Raw genomic sequence first — 20,619 nt, forward strand, 5'->3', positions numbered from 1 at the left:
AGTTTCATTGCATAATGGACAGGCAAATATTATCCAAAGTAACTCCACGATGCCTGAGCATTTCTCTCGTAGGAAGCGAACCATGATAGATAGCCCATACCAGAAAACTAGCTTTAGGTGGTATATAATTCCTCCACAGAATGGAGAATGAACATTCTGGCACGCCTCCAGCCAGGGTATTGTAGCAGAGTTTGTTGTTATAGTTTGGATCAAACTCAAGCTCGTCATCTGCTTCCACTAGGTTAGGAACAACACCTATGTCACGTCGCAAAAGATCCCATTCCAGCTGTTCGTTTGCGTTCAGTTGATGCTTGAAATTCCCATACCATTCTCCATTCCTAACCATCTGAGCTATCGAGTCTTGCTTCCTAGTATACGCTTTAAAAATCACCGGAAAAATATCCTTTAAACAATCCATACCATGTCAGCGATCCATCCGAAATCTAACCCCCTTTCCATTACGTATTTTAATAACGTGACCATCTTATGTATTTCAGGAACTAACTTAGTTACGTTTCGCCATAAGCTCCTTCCTTGAATAGCATTATCGTCTACCGGCAAGATCAAATCTTCATCAACCTTAGTCTTCTGTTGAACAATATTTCTCCATAAATCCTGTTTTTGTTTGTATAACGCCATATCCATTTAACTAGCAAAGTTTTGTTGGTAATGCGGAAATTCTTTACCCCTAGTCCACCTTGCTCCTTGGTTAGATTGATCTTGTCCCATTTAACCCAATCCATCTTCTTACGTCCTTCAACAACACCCCAAAGAAAGTTTCTCATCAATTTTATCATTTTCTTCTCCACACAAATGGCAGGTGAAAAAGGGATAAAAAATAAACCGGTAAGCTAGCTAGACAACTCTTGATAAGCACAAGTCTGCCTGCTTTGTTCAAGAATTTCTTCTTCTAAGATGCTAACTTTTGTGCCATCTTTTCTGAAACCGCGTCCCAAATTAAAATACTTCTCGAAGTTACACCAATCGACATGCCAAGATACTTTATTGGCAAAACCTCAGTTTTACATCCAAGCTCCTTAGCTAACTCGCCAATAACGTCATTCGCACCAAAACTTATCATAGTACTCTTGTCGAGATTAAGTTTCATTCCGGCTAAAGACTCAAACATTGATAATATAACAAAAAGTCTAGTTACCTCATCCTCCTTAGCATCAATAAAAAGGACAGTATCGTCCGCAAACTGTAGATGGGAAATCATGTTCCCATTTTCTGCTACTTTAAACCCGGTAATCTGGCCTCTTTGAATAACATCATTCATCAACTTACCCAAGATTTCAACCACAAGAAGAAAGAGATAAGGAGAAAGTGAATAACCTTGCCTTAAACCCTTCGAGGGCTTAAATCTTTGCGTTGAGCCTCCATTCACCAAAACTGAAAGATGAGAAGACGTGACACAACACTTTATCCAAGAAATCCATCTATCTCCAAAACCATGTTTGTAGAAAATACCAAGAAGAGAGTGTTAGTTGATGTTGTCAAAAGCTTTCTCCATATCAATTTTGCACAAAATTCCAGGCTTCTTCGATTTAAGTCTATTATCAACACACTCATTAGCGATCAAAACACCGTCCAACATCTGCTTCTCATTAATAAAAGCCCCTTGAAAATCCGAAATGAGCTTTGGCATCACTATTTTTAATCTTCCAGATAACATCTTCGATAGAATTTTATACACACTACCAATTAAACTTAACGGTCTGAAATCCTTTGGAGTACACGAGTCTTATTTCTTTGGAATAAGGGTAAGGAAAGAGCAGTTTAACCTCCAGTCTAACGAACCAAAATGACGAAAGTCATTGAGCATTTTCATGAAATCTGCTTTGATGATATCCCGTCACTTCTTATAGAACTCAGAGGTAAAACCATCCGGTCCCGGGACTTTGTTCGAACTCATCTTCTGCACAACATTCCAGACTTCTTCCTTCGAAAAACTCCTCTCCAACCAGGTTTTATCGTCGTCACCCGCCACCGGAAAAGGAAGCTCATCAAGGGAGGAGCTGATGTCACTATAAGCCGAGAAAAGATTAATGTAGTGATACCAAATGTGCATACCAAATTTTTTCACAACCCTTTACATGTTCACTAGGCTGTATACCGATAGGTCCCATATCTTAGTGAAACTACAGTGTTGAGAAAGATGGCCAACTGTCTTTAGATGGATATGATACATAGGGCACCTATCGGTAACACTCAGTCCTCTAGCAGAAACATTTTCTCTTGCCAATTTTCTATGACGTAAAAGTTAAAAGCCAAATGAAGTAAAAATAGAACAATCACAACCTTTTTCACTAAGACTGAAGTGGATAAATTATTGAGGACACTCTTTAACCATGGCTTTGCCTTTCCTGAAGCATATTTATTTCAATAAGCATATCTTCTTGTTTGCGAGAGAAACAAAAATATGAGGTTTACCAGAATGTGATCTCTAACATTAAAATGAAGCAAACCGTCGATGATGGAGAGATTCCATTGACCCATAACTTTAGTAAAGCAAATCACTAATCTTCGTAAACTTCAAATTATTAAAGAGCAAGTAATATTGTTAGCCTAAGCTCAGCCAGAAACATTAAATGGGGCTTACTAGTAGCCTGTTTTATGTTTACTTTACTAGGAGGACAACTGAGAACACACACGTGGCACTCTGTATATATATCGTCCCCCTCAGATTTTACTCTCAACAAAATCCCTAATCTAAACCCCCAAAAGATCATCATACCTTTATTTGCAAATCATTGAAATTCCCGAAACCCTTGCCTCAAAAATACCCAAATCAAAAAAAGATTCTTTTTTTATAGCAATTCAAACATTTCTCTTCTCCGAGAATTCAAAGATTGTGTGAGAATCTGAGTTTTTACTGAAAATTAAGATGGATGTTGGGAATTCAAAGAGGTTTAAGAAAAACATAGCAGATGAAGAGAGAATGAAAAGATGGGTGGTTGTAATGTTGAAAGAAATATTTGAATTTCAAATATTGTCAAGTTTCTGAATTCGGAGGAGTTGCAAATTCTGGACGATGTTATACTGAGTTCTGAATATGTGATTCGTTTGAAAGGAAATTGGTACTGTTGAAGGCGAGGGGAGTTACTCACGGGGTGAAGGAAAATCAGACAAGGAAATCTCCTCCAGGGTAAATTTTTTCTCACAAACTGTAAAAAGGAATCTGATTGATTTCAATCAACATTTAAATAAATATTTCATTTTCTTGCAAAGCAATGAGTTGGTTAATTGTGAAGAACGGAAATTTAAAGATTTTCCTATCAATTTCTTTTGGAAAGCAAATGAGGAAAGTAGTCCAGAAATTACACGAGTATTGTCAGATGAAGAGTTGAGTCTTTATTGTGAAAGGGTTTATCAAGAGCTCATTGAGATTGGTGAACATGACTTGGCAAAAAATGGAAGATATGCATGGGTTTCCAATGGAGTTACAAGGTGCAGATCTACAAGAATTTGAAAGGAAATTGAAAAAGAAAAGGACCGCTCTCTTACAACTTCTCATGGAGTTTGAAAAACAACTCAAAACTGAAGAATTGAAGAAACAAATGGTATTTTACAATTTCATATAATCTGTTTGGTGTCCAAGAAATCTGTTGGAGGTTGGAGAAGAATATCTAATGGAGGTTGAAGAAGAATTCAGAGCTAACAAATGGTATTCTACATAATTACATTGATTTTTTTGTATTCTGTTTAGTAGGTTTTAACCATTTTACTAGTGAGAAATTACATTTTGTAGACTGGTTTGGTTTTGAATTCTGCTGTTTAGTTTTTGCCAGTAGTGTTTTCTTTTTGGCTGCGAAATGAAATTTTGTAGAGTGGGTTCAGATTGTGCTTTCTAATTGACTATTTGAATAAATGGATAAAACACATTGATAATTTCCAGCATTTTAATTTTACTCTAATTGTACGAGAATTGTGCATGGTGCAACTGCACGTTTGATTGTTTTTCTTTTGTGGCTTCGGACATATAATTTACAGTGCATTTGCTGAAGAAGAATGCTTATAATTACATTGAAGAAACTGTTTTTTCGGTATTCTGTTTGCTAGGGTTTTTACGATTTTAGTACTGAGAAATTACATTTTGTAGAGTGGGTTCAAGTTTGGTTGTGAATTCTAATTGAATTCTGATATTTAGTTTCTGAATATTAGTAACTGGATAATCAGTACTTTACTTTTGAACTACCGATATTTCAGTTTGCACGTTAGGATAAATCTTTTAGTGCATTTGCTGAAGAAGAAAAATGCTTGTAAGGCTAAGAATGGTGGTATTCTGTTTGGTAGGATTGTACCATTTTACTACTGAATTTTCGGTTGTGAATTTTAATTGAATTCTGAAGTTTAGCTTCTGAATTTTGGTAACTGGATGATCGGTATTTTACTTGTTTGCATTGTTTAATTATCTGTCTTTTTATTTTGCACGTTCGTACAAATCTTTTTGCGCATTTTCCGAAGAAGAAAATTGCTTTAATCTTTTAGGATCATCCTTGATAAGTTCAGTAGGTGGTCTCTGAAAAAACTTTGCTCCTTGAGAAATAGTCGTCAGGTTATTAGCTTTGCTATGGATATTGCTAGGTTCTCCTAGTGCAGGTTGCTAATAATCCTGGTAAGTGCCTGGGCAATACCATTGCAACGGGGGTAGAGTCTATGAAATGCAGGAAATGATTAGCAACTGGTTGCAGGGGTAGGAGTTCAATTAGAATTCACTACCTGTTAGTACTGAGAAATGACATTGTGTAGAGTGGGTTCAAGTTGGTTCTGAATTCCTCTGTTTAGTTTTTGCCAGTAGTGTTTTTTTTTTGGCTGCGAAATGAAATTTTGTAGAGTGGGTTCACGTTGGATTGTGAATTCTAATTGAAGAATTTGGCTTGTTACTATTGAATAAATGGGTGTTTTATTTGTTTGCATTGATAATTTCCAGCATTTTAATTTTACTCTATTTTTACGAGGATTTTGCATGGTGCAACTGCACGTTGATTTTTTTTTTTTAAGTGGCTTCGGACATATCTTTTAGCGCATTTTCTGAAGAAGAATGCTTGTGATCTTTTAGGGTCATCCTTGATAAGTTCAGTAGGTTAACTTGTCAGGTTATTAGCTCTGCTAAATCTACGCTTTTACCTTCTGATAATCTCACTAGAAGCTTTGCTATCTGTAGTCCTGTCACTAATGGTGGTCTTGGCATCAGAGATTTGCAGTAGAGTAATATGTCTCTTCTTGAAAAGATGGCTTCGAGAAAAAGTGAGAACCCTAACTCTGAGCTTACTAGATTGCTAAAGGCCAAGTATTTCTACTGATTTCTGGAATGGTAAGGCTAAGAGTGGTGGTTCTGTCTGCTGGAAGAGAATTGTCAAAGTTAAGGCTTCTGTTAAGGAGAGTTTTAGGTGGAGCTTAGGTGATGGTAGTCAGATTGATTTTTGGAAGATAAGTGGGTGTTTGATCTCCCTATTACTGCTATATCAACCATAGGCAGTGATGAAATTCCTAACGTTTAAGCCAATGATGTTATTGATATTCAAATTAGAGTTTGGAGTCTGGATAGATTTTTATCTGATCTTGTTATCAAACATTTTGAATCTACTCCTATTGCAGCTAACTCTAATGCAGATACCAGGATTTGGAGCCGTGACAAGGATGGTAAGGTGTCTGTCAAAGAAGCTTATGCTCACCTTCTTGCTGCTAAGACGGATTGCCCAGCAGTTAAAACTGACTGGAAGTTTTTGTGTAAAAAAGGTTTTTGGCACACTTTGTAGTAAGAGATTTAGGAGCCCAGAAATTGATTGTAGTTTAAGGATTCAGAAGAGATTTTGATTAGTGGGTTTTGTGTATATGCAGTTTTTTAGGAATTGGGTCCTCATAATAATTGCTTTATTTACGGTAAAGCTCCTTGCACATAGGAAGCTCGATACAGACAGAACGGAGGATTGGTGAAATAACTTTGCTATTGTGTGTTTGGAAGGCAGGGTGCAGTGGATGTTAATGACAGACACACTTGCATACCCTTCCAAGTATGTTGCCACACAACCTTACACTTTCTTACTACGGATGTTCATATATTGCTAAAAATCGAGTTTTAGGGTATCCAAACACTAGCTAGACTTCCATGTTTCACCATCTTGTTCTGTTTTGGCTTGGTTCAGTATGATGTGTTGGAAACAAAGAAATGAAGTAACATATAGGTTGAGTGCCACCACAAGTTCAGTTTGGGTACTAGCTAGAGTCCATACCCAGAACTTACATGCCCAATGGCTTCAGTTCTTGCAGTACATGCTTCTAAATAAACAAGATCCAAAAGTAGGTTGACTGTTAGTTTGCGTCCCCCTGGTGATCTTTTTTGTTTTTGTTTTTTTGCGTTTCACTTGGTAAGTTGTACTATACTGATGGGTCGAAAGACGAGTGACAGATAGTCTCGAGAAAATAGTCACTTGTGATGAAATTCACTTCTAGGGGATTGATGAATCGGCATGCTGGAGGATCATGACTGTATACTGTAGTGAAGGATGTGTGGTCGTCTTGAGTTGAAAGGTTGATCTTCATTATGAGTCGCAACTTAACAGAAGTCTTCACATGTGGTTGGTATATTTGTGTTTAAATCCTTCACTTTTTTGCTTTGGTCATTGATTTGACCAGCGAGTGATGGAGATGCAGAATAAAGTTGTGAATACCGATAGAATGTCGTCAAGACTGGCTTCCACAAACCAACTGAGCTTGCTAAGCACACATGATGTCATGGAAGAGAAGAAAGTGGAAAAACCACCAACACAGCTTTTGGAGGAGGGAAATAGCAGTGGTAGCAAACATCGAGCAGATTTCGAGAGAATTGCTGGTACAAGCTGAGATAGAGTTATTGTGAATTTTACACTACGTAGTTGTTTCTTTTTCTGGTGTTCTGTTCTGTTGCCATGAACAGTTATCTTTGTTGTAGAGGCTCAGAGGCATGAATTGTATCAAGGAAGTTAGCAAGGGTGATCTCATAAAATGGAGGATGTTTGTTAGAGGGTTTTCTACCTGATGCATTTATTGGGACTGGACTTGTTAGCATGTATTCTAAATATTTTGATGTGGTAGGTGCAGAGGGAGCTTTTCAGGAGATAACATGAGGAAATTTGTTATCTTTCAACACACATATAACTGGTTACAGGTTGACTGGGAAATATGAGGAGTCACTTGGAATTTATGTGAACTTGCTTGCAGAGAACCTAAGACCGGATTGTTTCACATTCACTGGCATTTCCTTCACAATTTCTCAATCAATCAAGTTTGAAGAAGGTATTACTGGTATTGGTTTTTAGCCCTGTCATTTTTTTTTCTTTGGTTGCGCGCGGTCATCTAGTCTTAAATGCATAAATAAATTATCTTTTCATACTTTGTCATAAGAAACTTAACCTGAATGAATTTTTGTAATGGGAAGGGCAATAGCACTTCTCCTCATACCGACTTTGAAACCATATACCATACTTTAACTGTGTCTGATGATTTCTTGTGTATATTTGCCAAAACAGTTTGAATGCTGCCTCCTTTTGCCTGGTATAGTGGTATATATACTTCAGTTCTGGTGTGCCATTCATGGATATTACGCAGCTTATTGGATTGCAGTTATAGGTAACTTATCGTGTATTGAATTTTCTGCAACAAAGTGGTGCTTTATTTGGAGAGAGGTGAGGTGCTTTGGAATCTTCTAAGATAAAACCAGTTTCAAAGACGCTTGAACTTTCGGAATCCAGTTTCCAGAAATTCTGATACAGACATTAGGAGGGAAGGCACCAAAACTAAGCTTATAACAAACTGCAATCCACCAAATGAAAATCAATTGAAGCTCAACAATGATGCAGCCTGGATCTCTGATAACTTAAAAAGCTGGATCTTTTTTTACTAGACATTCTGCAGGTGAAGTTCTGTTGGGAGTTACTACTATTAGGGCAGACTGTTATTTGATAGGGGCATCCACCAAAAGGTTTTTCTTTTCCTTCTTTTCTTTTCTTTATCAGACAGCACCGGAATCTTGGGAGTTCCTTTTTCTTGTTTCGAGTTGGCAAAATAATTAATTGGGCACCGTCTAATGAAGGTAGGGGGTACCGACGTGAAAGTTGACAAACAAAAAATTTGCATGCAGTGCAGTTGGTCGGTATTAGAGGTTTCCTAGTTGTAAGTGGTAACTAGCTATTTTCCTATAAATAGTATTAACTCTATATAAGAGAATCACCGTGTACACTTTTAAAGACCCATCCACTTTTTACAACCTTATTCTTCTTCTGCTGCTCATCTCAATTAACCCCAAGGGTTAAAGGACAAAATGCCCCAAAATCGACTCCCAGGTTTGAAAATGTCCCAGACGTTAGGCAAGAAATCAAAATGCCCCAAAACCATATCAAAATGCCCCATTTTGTTATGTTTTCCGTTTCAGAGCGTTAAGTGGTCAAATGCTTAAGCATGTGGCCCGCACGTGGAAATCGTTTGACATTTATACCCTTCTGTTCACCAAGATGACAGTCTAGGGTCCTATTTTGGGGCATTACATTTACCGTTTTTTTTAAATGACCACGGTGTCCTATTAGCTAGGATCGCGACACGTGGAACATCCTAGCTAATCAACGGCTAGATTTTCCGACCGTTGTGAGATTCCGACCGTTGTAATAACGGTCATTTTTTTTTGTCTCCCCTGACTTATAAATTGTGAAGATGATCCAACCAAAAATTAGTAAAAAAAATTCCTTCTTCGTAATGGCTGCTACATCGAGCCAGGAATGTGAGATGTGCAACGAAAGAAATCATCAATCAATTGATTGTCATTGGATCTACACAAGGTGTAAATTAGTTCCTTGTAATGGTATTCGTAAACTTTTAAAGGTCAAAGATGGTGCTAATTCAGGTAAGAAATTCTTCTCTTGCTCTAATCCCATGTGTTCATACTTCGAATGGTTTGATGATGCAATTAAATCCATTGCACCTCAGTACAATGGAGGTTGTAAAGCTTGTTTTGGTGATCACAAATTTTCTGATTGTCCATGGTCACAGACTAGATGTATCAACCCCAAATGCAACTCAACAAAGGTGAGGATTTTAAACATAGCTCAAACATCATGGAATTATGGTATTGGCTACCTAAAATGCCTAGAATGTGAAGATTTCCAATGGGTTTCTGATGCAATCTTTATGAAGAAGCAAAAGAAATTAGATAATATTGAAGATCAAATTTGTGCACAACTAAAGATAAAGTGCACAATTAGAAGATAAAGCACAACCAACTAAATTTGTTATCATATTGGAAGTATTCCTCAATGTAATGAGCTGAATTAAGAAATAAAACCATGATTGTGTCCATACTTTTTAAACCCATAGATTCATAAATAAAAGTCTGCTAAAACTTTCAACATAAACTAACTAGTAGTATGTCTGCCATTAAAAGACATAGGTCCATAAATGCTAAAAGACAAAGACATAAAAATACATAAAATAGGAACCCAACATTTCTATTGTTGATACTTGGAGTTAGGTTTTCTAACCCTTTTTGATGATGGTTCGGTAATGTTGATTGTTTGGCTAGAAATGTTAACAGTACCATTAAAAATCTGGTTAAAACATGCACTAGAAGGTGTAGAAGAAGTAGATGGTACCTTCCTTTTAGATCCAACATCAACTGCAGTGGAGGAGGATGGTGCAGTTGTCTTACACTTTTTCTGGGAACCAGCTGTAGAAGAAGATGGTGTAGTAGCAGCTTCCTTACCCTTTGAAAATGGTGGTACATCAGCAAAAGCAGTCTTTGATGCAGATGTTGTTGCAGTAGTTGGTGCAGACAAGGCCTTCCTCATCTTCTTTGTTGGTGCAGCAGTAATACAAAACTCATCTCCATTAACAGAACATTCCATTCTAACTCCTTTCTTCTTTGGATTAGAACCAACTGGAGGACCTTGACATGTAAGGATGTTATGATCAACACCTTTACATACACTGCACTTTGTTACTCTTTTGGGCTGCTTGTTCTTCTCATACCAAGACTTCTTTCTCTTGACACAAGGTCTTCCCTTATCTCTCAATCTGTGTGGATGTATAATGTTGATACCAGTCTGCAAACAAAATAGAAGTTAGGGTTAGTAAACTTTAAATGCACAGATCTAGAGAATAAAAAAAATCCATAATAATAATACAATAAAGTAAAAGTACAAAAGTAGATAATATTATTCAATGAAAAGATTCTCAAAACAAATTTTTCTTTTTGAAATCAGACAATGGAAAAAGTAAAGACTTTTGAAAAAGTTAAGGGCTAAAAGTTAAAGTAGGTTGTCCTTTTGATTATCAAACCTTATTCTGATACTCATCAATGTCTCCCAAAGGTGTTATTGACCATTGGTAGGCTGTCCTATAGTAATATACAGTGTAGTACTTACTGCAGTACCTGCACAAATAATTTATAGAATCAGTCATCATTCATTTATTGCATAACCACATTCAACTATGTAGGTGTAGTAGATTTACTCACTTGGACCAATTAGGATTCAATTTAAACAATCCAACTACACCATGCAAGCAAGGGAACTGCCTCAATTGTCACTGTCTACATGTACATTTTTTTTCTTCTACTTTTACCACAAAAACTTTGCCAGTAGCTTTGTTGGTCACCTCATACACTTTGTGTTCTACAGAAGGATCACATTCGTAGTTACCTCTAAGATCACACATCACCTTAATGAGATCTTTCCCAGCAGGAACAAGGTCACCAGCTTGCCAAGTTGCAGCAAGCTTTCTTCTATTTGAAAACAACACCATCACCAAGTGTGTGTACATATCAACCAACTGAGTGAGAGGATTGCCTCTGAATTTCAGGGCCATGTTGTTAAAACTTTCTGAAAAGTTGGAGTAGATGTGCTCACAAGCAACATCATGAGGAAACCATGACCTTGCCCAAGACTTCGGTTCTGCATCAATCAGGTATTTGTATGCATCTGAAGATATCTCTGCTATTTCTTGCATGGCCTCCTACAAATAGGTGTCTAAGTTAAATAATCTGATGTAATAAGGCTTGACTAAAAAAATGAACATTCAATATAATCAAACATTTCTTACCTCCCAATGATGATATTTGTATGCCTTTGCAGCCTGCCAAAGAAGCTGTACAAGTCTTGGATTTCTGAATCCTTTGGTCAAGAAATTCTTGTATAGGTGCCTGAAAAAAATAGATAATAAACAAGGAAAAATATTAATAAATTTCACTGTTAAAAAAATTTTGTTATCTTTAAAAATTATTAAACAAAATTACCAGTCAAAACTAAATGTACCTTAGGCAGTATCTATGATTTGACAAAGGATACAATCTTTTTACTGATTCAAGAATTCCCTTCATTCTATCAGAAATAAAGGTCAGTCCAGCCATATCTGATATCCTTTTTCTCATTTCTTTTAACATCATAAACCAATTTTCTTCAGTTTCACCCATACAAATCATCATACATAAAGGAAATACCCCATTCTGAGCATCTATACCTGTTGCTGAAAGCATCACACCACCAAACTTACCAGTTAGGTGAGCTCCATCTAACCCAATAACCATTCTACAACCATTCATAAAACCTTTTATTTGTGCATTATACGCCAAAATGAGACTCTCAAATCTGTTATCTTTATCATATTTGGACCAGCTGAAATGACCTATGCTCCTTGGGTTCAATGAGGTAGCAGCTATGACCAATTGTGGTGTTTTTTTGTAACAAGTCTCAAATGTTCCATCCCTTTCTGCTAGCACCAATCTCTGTGTACACACACAGATAAAAAATTAGCAATTCAAATATACCAAAATTTATTAAATAAACAAACAAAAGGTAACAAAAACAAAGCATAAACATGATACCCTTTCATGAAGAGCAACCCATTTTGGTATTTCAGTTTGCAACTGAAGTCTAATGATTTTCTTAGCTATATCATCTGCCTTCTCCACTGGTGAAGCAACATCCATCGTCTTCAACAAATACTTAGCTACAAATTTTGCATTGCATTTTCTGCTGTAGTCTTCATTGGGATTTTTACAAGTGTGTTCTATGTTGCATTCTCTGACCGTGACTGTCATATCATCTTTCTCTGGTACCTTTCTTGCATTCACCATCCAAGCACAGTTTTGGGCATCCTTGTAAGCACAGTAAGAATAGTGTCTGATTTTATCTCCTTTCTTCACCTTAAAATCCCTATGTTTCAACACTGCATATTCTCTTAAATGATCCTTATAAGCTTGCATACTTCCAAAAGCCATACCAGTACTTATTTCACCAGGTGTGACCTCAGGAGTATCTTCATTTATCATTTCTAGACGTTGTGGTTCATTTAAATGCTGACCAAAATCTTCTTCCCACTTAGTTTCTTCCTCTTGAGTGACTTCTTGGCTGGGAAGATCTTCATCTGAAGATGCATTCGCTGGTGCACTCTGTTCTTCATAAAAGCCACCTACATTGAAATCTTCATTACAATCATCAGGGTCATTACCAACATCTATACCCCTAGCAGACATAGAAACCCAATCTTCATAATTCATATGTTCTTGTGTTTCTTCTTCACTATCATCTCCACTCTCATCCTCACTTTCATCTTCACCATCCTCTTCCTCATCATAGTCCTTAAAGAGAAAGTCAGGCTTGTCATCAGGATGACACTCATCTTGATGTACATTAGGCAAATTCACCTGGTCATCTTCATACCCCTGTACATGGTTGGCTGCAACAGATGACTGTGTAGGAATACTTTGAGATTCATGAACATGGTTGTCAGCAACAGATGCTTGTGTCAATTCCACTTGCTCTTCATGCTCAAAATCAAGTCTTGTTGGTCTCATATCTTTATGCCCACTAACAGTAACAGTCTTATTAAGTCTTGGACTCCTCCTAACCTCTACCCTTTTACTAACAGTTTTCTTCCTCACTGGGCTGATATAATTAGTCACACCACTTACCCCACTAACACTGGAAGCATCATAAACATAACCCCATTCTATCACTGAAGGAGTAGGAATAATTGGAGTGAACCACAGTCTGACCAAATTATCTTTATTTAATTTCCCTTTGTTCCAAAATGAAATAAACATTTCTTCTGATTCACACTTATCACATGCATTCCCTTCTTCATCATTAAATAAAAACAGTTCAAGTGTAGAATTCATACCTTGTTCATTCACCAACCTAGTCTTTACCATAGTCATAAAAGCATCTCCACTGGTACCAGCTTTACAACCAAGAATATGCAAGTCTCTAAACCGGCCACCTATATCAGTTACCCAGAAATTCCTATCCTTGCTACCCATTCTGTAACAGATCCCCAACAAAAAAACAATAATTATTAGAGTAGTGAAACAAATTTTACAGTAATCATTACTGTAAACAAATAGTATGAAACAAAACACTGAATACTAATGATTACAGTAATCATACCAAAAATTTCATAATCATACTAATTTCATTTTCCCTGAATCAAATTACAATACAATCAAATTTCATAATCATACTAATTTCATAATCATACCAATTTTCTTCAGTTTCACAAACAAACCCTAATTTGTACTTTCTGAAATCGATCCACTAGGTTTGCATATCCACAATTTATCAACAACCCTTTCACCCTGCAGCCATTACCAACTCAGTTTAAATCTCAAATCGTCACAAACCCTAACTTCAGATTATAACAACATCATCTCAAACCAATTTCATAATCACATTCCCTGAATCGAAAAATCAAAAATCATAAATATCCTAACCCATACCCTAAATCGCAAACCAATTTCACAAACCCTAACCCCAAATCGTAAAGCATATACCAAATCAAACAGATCAAATGTAGAAAGATACTCATCACATGGTTAATCACAAACCCTAAAACGTCAAATTTCTGAACAAAAAACTTACCTGTTCGTCACCGGGAAGAGAAAACCTGCCTCTTATCTACTCCGCCTCATCTATCTTATCGATCTGCAGTTCCCTTTGTCCTTCCGGTCTATCAATCTATCAATCTCTCAATCTCTCAATCTCTCGATCTCTCTCGCCTGTAACCCTATCACTCTCTGAACTTTCGATTTCTTTCTGTGGCTGACAATCGATTTTGGTGAAGATAATACCTGTAGCACACGTATGAAACACACGTTTGCTACAGGTGTCAGTCCTTGACCACGTGTCCTTGAAATAGATGCCCACGTGTTAAGAGAACCATATCAGTACGTGTCGGGTATTTTTTCTTGCGAAGGGCAAAAATGAAAAATCACACTATAGTTGACTGGTCAAAGGTAGTGAAAATGCCCCAATTTTGACCAAAATTTGAAAACTAACGAATTGGGGCATTTTGATTTCTTGCCTAACGTCCGGGGCATTTTCAAACCTTGGTGGTCGATTTTGGGGCATTTTGTCCTTTAACCCTAACCCCAATTAAGAAAAACAAAGAGATTACCTAATGGACGATTTATTAGATGTCTTAAGTGATCATTTAGATGAGCTGTTTGAGCTAGATGGTTTGGACATGTTACAAGGTGTTGATCCGTTTGAAGCAGTACGCACTATTAATGATAAAAAGCTTTCAGAACGTCAAGACATTGAACGTCATATGAAAAATATAGTTCTTTTAGATGATGATGAAGTGTGTTCGGTTTGTCTTCAAGATATGAATGTTGGTGATAAAAATACTAATGTTTCGACGTGTTGGCATACTTTCCATCATAAGTGTATATCGGAATGGTCAAAGCGGAAACCAAATTGTCCTCTTTGTAGACATGATGTGCGACAAGAGAGACAACCAAATCTTAAACGTAAGAGATTATCGCATGAAGCTGAAGAACTTAAAGACGAAACAAGCAGTACCCATCGCCAGGGTGCACGTGTGTATGGGTTAGGGGTTATATTAGAAGATACTGATCCGTCAGAACCAGAAAACGCTCCTCTTGATGAATTTGATGAAGAAGACTTATTAAGTTTACTGAATGAACGTGTGTTTGGGTTAGGGGGTATTGATCCGTTAGAACTAGACAGCCCTACTAATATTCTTGATGAATATTACGGAAGAAACTAATCTTAATGGATATGATGAAGAGTTTTTGGTACGTCAAGACATTGAAAGTCGTATGAAAAAGATTGTTGTTTTAGATGATGATGAAGTGTGTTCGGTTTGTCTTCAAGATATCAAAAATACAAAAGATTTGACGTTTTGGCATATGGTCAAAGCGGAGACCTAATTGTCCTCTTTGTGATGTGCGCCAAGAGAGAACCAAATCTCAAACGTAATAGATGACCCCATGAAGCCGAAAAACTTAAAGACGAAACAAGTAGGACTCGCCGGAAAGCTTACGAGACTTTTACTGTTTTCAGTATTATTTTTTTCTACGTGTATTCAATTTTATGAACAATTTGATGATGTAAAACAAAGTTAAATATTTTACTAAAGTCTTTCTTATATTCTGTGATGAAATTTCGTTTATTCCACAGTTTGAGAGTTGGGTGAAATTCTAATTCTAATTCTAATTCTAACTTGATCTGATTTGTTTGGTTAATTTAATCTTTCATAGAGGTGGAAACCAGTTCTTTTGGAGCATCCATTGTTGGCGTACTGTAATAGAGTGCCATACATTTTGACCGGAGTTCCGCTAAAAACAATTTTCCATATGGCTAGAGTTAACAGCTTGCACTGTGACCACCCAAAGCATGAGGTTCTGGATTTTTGGACAGTAGAGAAGCATTCTTGTTTAATAGTTGATGATTATTCGGTTCAATATTGCAAGCTACGATTTACGCTATGCACTAGAACTGAGATTTTGTTGTGCAGTGGGTTGAATTGCGAGCACCATTTAATTACGGAAAATAGATCATTTGTCCAAATATTTTTAAAACATGGTTCAAACGGACGAGTAAAAGTTAATATGGATGAAATGGACACCAAGAAAATAGCAAGGATATGAAACTGGATGCATCCTAATGTAAATTAAAAAACAAAAAAATACATTTGAAAATGGGTAGGATGAAACTGTTTAGATCCCGGCTATTTTTACATTTTTGTCCATTTAAACAGTATCAAAATTTAAATGTTCTTTTCATCCAGGAATTGTTGATTTGGTCCTTTTAACCAATTTTGTGATATAATTAAGGCAGGTGGTGTGACTCAAACGTGTAATCGTGAAACTTGTCAAATAAGCGAACTTTATGTAGTCGGCGGTCTTAAGAGGTCTCCGTATTTAATTCTAGCTAGTACTTCCTGTACCTATATTGCTATAAAAGAGAAACGCCCCTTTGCAAAACCCTACAGCAATCTTGTTCATTCACAATGCCAAACTTCGACCGTATATTGGCTTATTATTCGATTGAAGAAGTGTATCGGTTAATATTTGGTGATCTTTCGGAAGAACTAGAAAACGCAACTGAAGCTTATAAAGATTCTTTAGAAGGTAAAGGCATTGAAAGCCATATGAAAAAGATCGTTGTTTTAGATGATGATGAAGTCTGTGCAGTTTTCCTTCAGGATATGATTAGTGTTGGTGATGATGGTAGTACGGTATTTTTGAAGTGTTCACATGCTTTCCATCACAAGTGTATATTGGAATGGTCGACGAGGAAATATAATTGTCCTCTTTGTAGACATAATATGCGCATAGACCGACCACCAAATCTCAAACGTAGGAGATTGTCCCATGATGCCGAAGAAATTAAAGACGAAACAAGTACTACTCATCGCCAGCAGAAAGCATAATAGCTTTTACTGTTTTCAGCGTCCCTTTTTTTAATTCATGCTAATAAAGTTTTTCTTATAATAAAGTTTTTCTTGAATGAGATGGAAAATAACGCTTCAGATGTTTAATGAGATTCATTTACACATCGAATTAATTGAAAAGAGAGTACGTTTCATTCACATGAATGGTAGAGTTTTTCTTATAATATAGATCTTTTTGTAGAAAAATAAACAGCAGAAAATTTCTCGAACAAAATTAAAGTTGTTAATTTCCTCTAAAATAAATAAATTAATGGAGGGTCTAGTTAAATGTTCAGCAAATTACATTCCTTTGTCTCCAATTAGTTTTTTAGAACGAGCGGCAGTTGTTTATAGAGATAGAATCTCGGTTGTTTATGGAAGTACAGTTAAGTTTACATGGAAGCAAACTCGAGAACGATGTCTGAAACTTGCTTCTGCTCTTACTCAACTTGGGATTTCTCGTGGAGATGTGGTAAGTTTTTTCTTTCTTTTTTTTTTTTTCTTGTTAAGAAATTCATTTTTTTCATTTTTGGGTTGCCATTGAACGTTGTGGACTGGGTGTTCAATATTGTTGCTCATCATTAGATCATTTATGTGTCTTCTTTATTGTTGTTCATCAGTTGTCACTTGTCACCCTCTTTAACACACTTAGAATTGTCTGACCAGGTGGCCGTATTGGCACCAAATATCCCAGCAATGGTTGAGCTTCATTTTGGTGTCCCAATGGCTGGCGCTGTTCTTTGCACACTGAACATACGACACGACTCGGCTATGATATCAGTCCTCTTGAAACATTCAGAAGCCAAGGTCATCTTAGTTGATTACCAATTTCTTAAAGTTGCACTAGCAGCACTCGACATTCTGTCGAGCACAGAAACCAAGATACCTCTCCTGGTCCTAATTCCTGAATCTGATAACCCATATCCAGAAAATAGCAAAACCAATTCAGGCAAGTACTTGGAATATGAGAATCTTATAAGTACTGGTAGAGAAGATTTTGAGATTAGAAAACCAAATGATGAATGGGATCCCATATCATTAAATTACACTTCAGGAACAACATCAAGTCCCAAAGGAGTTGTTTACCACCATCGAGGTGCATATCTCAATTGTCTTGCAGCAATTCTTCTCAACGGCATTGGTCCGAATCCTGTGTACCTATGGACGGTACCGATGTTTCACTGCAACGGTTGGTGTCTCGTCTGGGGAGTGGCAGCTCAAGGTGGCACCAATATTTGCCTAAGAAATGTCTCAGCTCAAACCATTTTTGATAGTATTTCTATACATAAGGTAACAAACATGGGTGGTGCACCAACCGTCTTGAACATGATTGTGAATGCACCACCTACCGTTAAAAGGCCACTTCCTTCAAAGGTGGAGGTAATGTCAGGTGCTGCACCACCTCCTCCTCAGGTCTTGTTCAAGATGGAGGAGCTAGGTTTTGGAATAACCCACTCGTACGGCCTGACAGAAACCTATGGTCCAGCGACAATTTGCACAAAACCAGAATGGGATTCCATGCAACCCCATGATCGAGCAAGGCTTAAGTCCCGTCAAGGGGTTCAACATCTTGCAATGGAGGATGTCGATATAAAGGATCCAATTTCCATGAAGACTGTACCTGCAGATGCAAAAACCATGGGCGAAGTGATGTTCAGAGGCAACACGGTGATGTCAGGGTACCTTAAAAATTCAAAAGCAACTGAAGAAGCTTTTCAAGGTGGATGGTTTCGAACCGGTGACCTTGGTGTGAAGCACCCTGATGGTTATATTGAGCTAAAGGATCGATCGAAAGATATAATTATTTCAGGTGGGGAGAATATAAGTAGCATAGAAGTTGAGTCTGTGTTGTTCAGTCATCCTTCAATTCTTGAGGCAGCGGTTGTAGGCCGGCCTGATGAATATTGGGGTGAGACACCTTGTGCATTTGTAAAGTTTAAAGATGGACAAAATTCAAGCGTTGAAGAGATTATCAAGTTTTGTCGGGGCCGGTTGCCGCATTATATGGCTCCGCGTACTGTTGTTTTTGACGATATGCCAAAGACTTCAACGGGAAAGATACAAAAGTTTATTCTTAGAGAAAAAGCAAAGGCTATGGGAAGCCTTACTAAGAAAAACAACATAAGCAAGCTCTAAGAGTAAGGGAAGATATGAGTAGCTTTATAAGGTAACCTATTATGTTACTATTGTAATAATAGCTTGCAATTATAATCTCTCCCTCTTTCAGTGCAAACAAATATATATCCTTCAAACCGTGTTGTATTTCGAGTTTGAAGCAAAAAAAAAAAAAAAAGTCAATCACTTATAATAGCGTAAAAACTCTGCTTAATGATACTTCGTATATTAATAAAAAATCATAGCCCCAACTTGGGCCGGTTATAAATAATAATAACCTCCACATTTTAATATTAATAGCATTTTCTAGTCCCGTCATAAGGAATTTTACCTCCATGTATTAATATAATCGGCATTATTGGAAACTTATAGATCTTGTTACATCGAAAATTAAGATGAAATAAAATACTTATCTATGGTTGTTTGAAAAATGATGTAATTTTTTGGATTGTCATCGCATCTTTTGGTTTGCGGATGTGCAAGACCTCATTACTATGTGCACCTTCTTGTTGAAGCTAAAACATTTCCAACTTGTCGAACATGTTTAAAGTTTCTTGGCATGGAACTTTTGATATCTGTAAACTATCACCATCAGGATTATCTTCCCTCCGCTTCTTGTCTAATTCCACCTATGATTTCTTCTTCGGTTAAAGCATATACGACTTGTTGCTCATTTGGATGATTAAGGAAGACATTCGTATCCATTATCATTCACATATTTTAAATTAGCAAAAAAAAAAAATATTTTTTTGCTATACCTCCTTTTAATAATAAACTCCATATATTAATAATTTTGTAAAGTTAATATATGGAGTTTTTATTGTATAAGCGGCAATTCATTTAGGTCAATTTGTTTCTGGCCGTGCTCTCTTTTCACGCCCGCATTCCAAATCTGGTTACGATGTTTTCCAATTTTGAACGTTCATTGTGTCCACTTGTAGTGTTCATGCGTCTTATCTTAAAGTCTAGGTTTTCCGCCTTAATAATGTAGAGTATTTTTTTTTTGTATTAATAATAATGTAGAGTAGAGATGCTTAGAAGGATGATTGTTGGCAATAATGATGCTCAAATATGGCCTAGGTAATCCAGATGTTTCGTTGCTCATTAGAAGTTAATTAATAGATGCTCTTTTCTTTACTCACAACCGTGTATCAAATGATATATGTACTTCATTAAAATGACTTTGTTTGCTTGTACTCCATCACAACAATTAAAATAAAAGTGATTCTTGTGCAAAACATAAAATGTTAGAGAACTTCATTCAGATTGCTTATTAAAATAAGAAGGTATTATAGGGGTTTCAAGTTTTTGGTTTTGAGGGTTCTATAGATTCGAGTTTCCCAAATATTGATAAGAGGATATTTTACCCATAACAAAAACCTCAAAATATTCTTTAATTATACTCCCTTCGTCCCATTATTAGATGACCTAGTTCAATTTTTAAGGCAATAAGTGGAAGGGAGTATTTTTAAGTATCTTTTACAATTATACCTTTATGGATAATAACTTGTAAAAATTTAGAAATGATTTATCTTTCAAACTATACTATGGATTTTCGTAAACTTTGTATCATTGAAAAGCATTTTAAAACACCTACATAACGAATATAAACATGGATATCAAATTATACATATTTCTTATACTACTGATAATCAATCACAAGGATAATTTTAGAAATATTCCCTTGTTTAATGAAATAGGTCAACTAATAGTGGGACAAAATTTTAAACAAAGTAGGTCATCTAATAATGGGACGGAGATAGTATTTATTACTTAAATAGTGTGAAAAATTATTCTAGC

At 36.4% G+C, this 20,619-nt stretch overlaps 3 protein-coding genes across 3 annotated transcripts; 2 read left to right on the plus strand and 1 right to left on the minus strand.

Moving 5' to 3' along the window:
* Positions 1-910: 910 nt before the first annotated feature.
* On the minus strand, positions 911-1,675 carry LOC113280686. The gene is made up of 2 exons (XM_026529279.1): positions 1,588-1,675; positions 911-1,392 (listed from the first exon to the last, which is right to left on the minus strand). The coding sequence occupies exons 1-2, from the start codon at positions 1,673-1,675 to the stop codon at positions 911-913; spliced, it is 570 nt and encodes a 189-aa protein (XP_026385064.1).
* Positions 1,676-16,281: 14,606 nt separating this feature from the next.
* Positions 16,282-16,704, plus strand: LOC113280687 (E3 ubiquitin-protein ligase RNF181-like). The gene has a single exon (XM_026529280.1). It carries the CDS (start codon positions 16,282-16,284, stop codon positions 16,702-16,704), a length of 423 nt encoding a protein of 140 aa, XP_026385065.1.
* Positions 16,705-16,975: 271 nt separating this feature from the next.
* Positions 16,976-18,846, plus strand: LOC113284526 (probable acyl-activating enzyme 1, peroxisomal). Its single transcript, XM_026534015.1, has 2 exons — positions 16,976-17,176; positions 17,371-18,846. The coding sequence occupies exons 1-2, from the start codon at positions 16,976-16,978 to the stop codon at positions 18,838-18,840; spliced, it is 1,671 nt and encodes a 556-aa protein (XP_026389800.1). The 3' UTR covers positions 18,841-18,846.
* Positions 18,847-20,619: the final 1,773 nt, after the last annotated feature.

The sequence above is a fragment of the Papaver somniferum genome, chromosome 5 (genome assembly GCF_003573695.1).
Source record: "Papaver somniferum cultivar HN1 chromosome 5, ASM357369v1, whole genome shotgun sequence".
Taxonomy (NCBI): domain Eukaryota; kingdom Viridiplantae; phylum Streptophyta; class Magnoliopsida; order Ranunculales; family Papaveraceae; genus Papaver; species Papaver somniferum.

Excerpts from the sequence above, each read along its gene's own strand:
- LOC113280686 (XM_026529279.1), bottom strand. The coding sequence starts at position 1,675 with ATGTTATCTGGAAGATTAAAAATAGTGATGCCAAAGCTCATTTCGGAT. Across the intron at positions 1,393-1,587 it reads TGAGAAGCAGATGTTGGACG|TTTTGGTGAATGGAGGCTCA; the intron begins GTGTTTTGATCG and ends CTCATCTTTCAG.
- LOC113280687 (XM_026529280.1), top strand. The coding sequence starts at position 16,282 with ATGCCAAACTTCGACCGTATATTGGCTTATTATTCGATTGAAGAAGTG.
- LOC113284526 (XM_026534015.1), top strand. The coding sequence starts at position 16,976 with ATGGAGGGTCTAGTTAAATGTTCAGCAAATTACATTCCTTTGTCTCCA. Across the intron at positions 17,177-17,370 it reads GGATTTCTCGTGGAGATGTG|GTGGCCGTATTGGCACCAAA; the intron begins GTAAGTTTTTTC and ends TTGTCTGACCAG.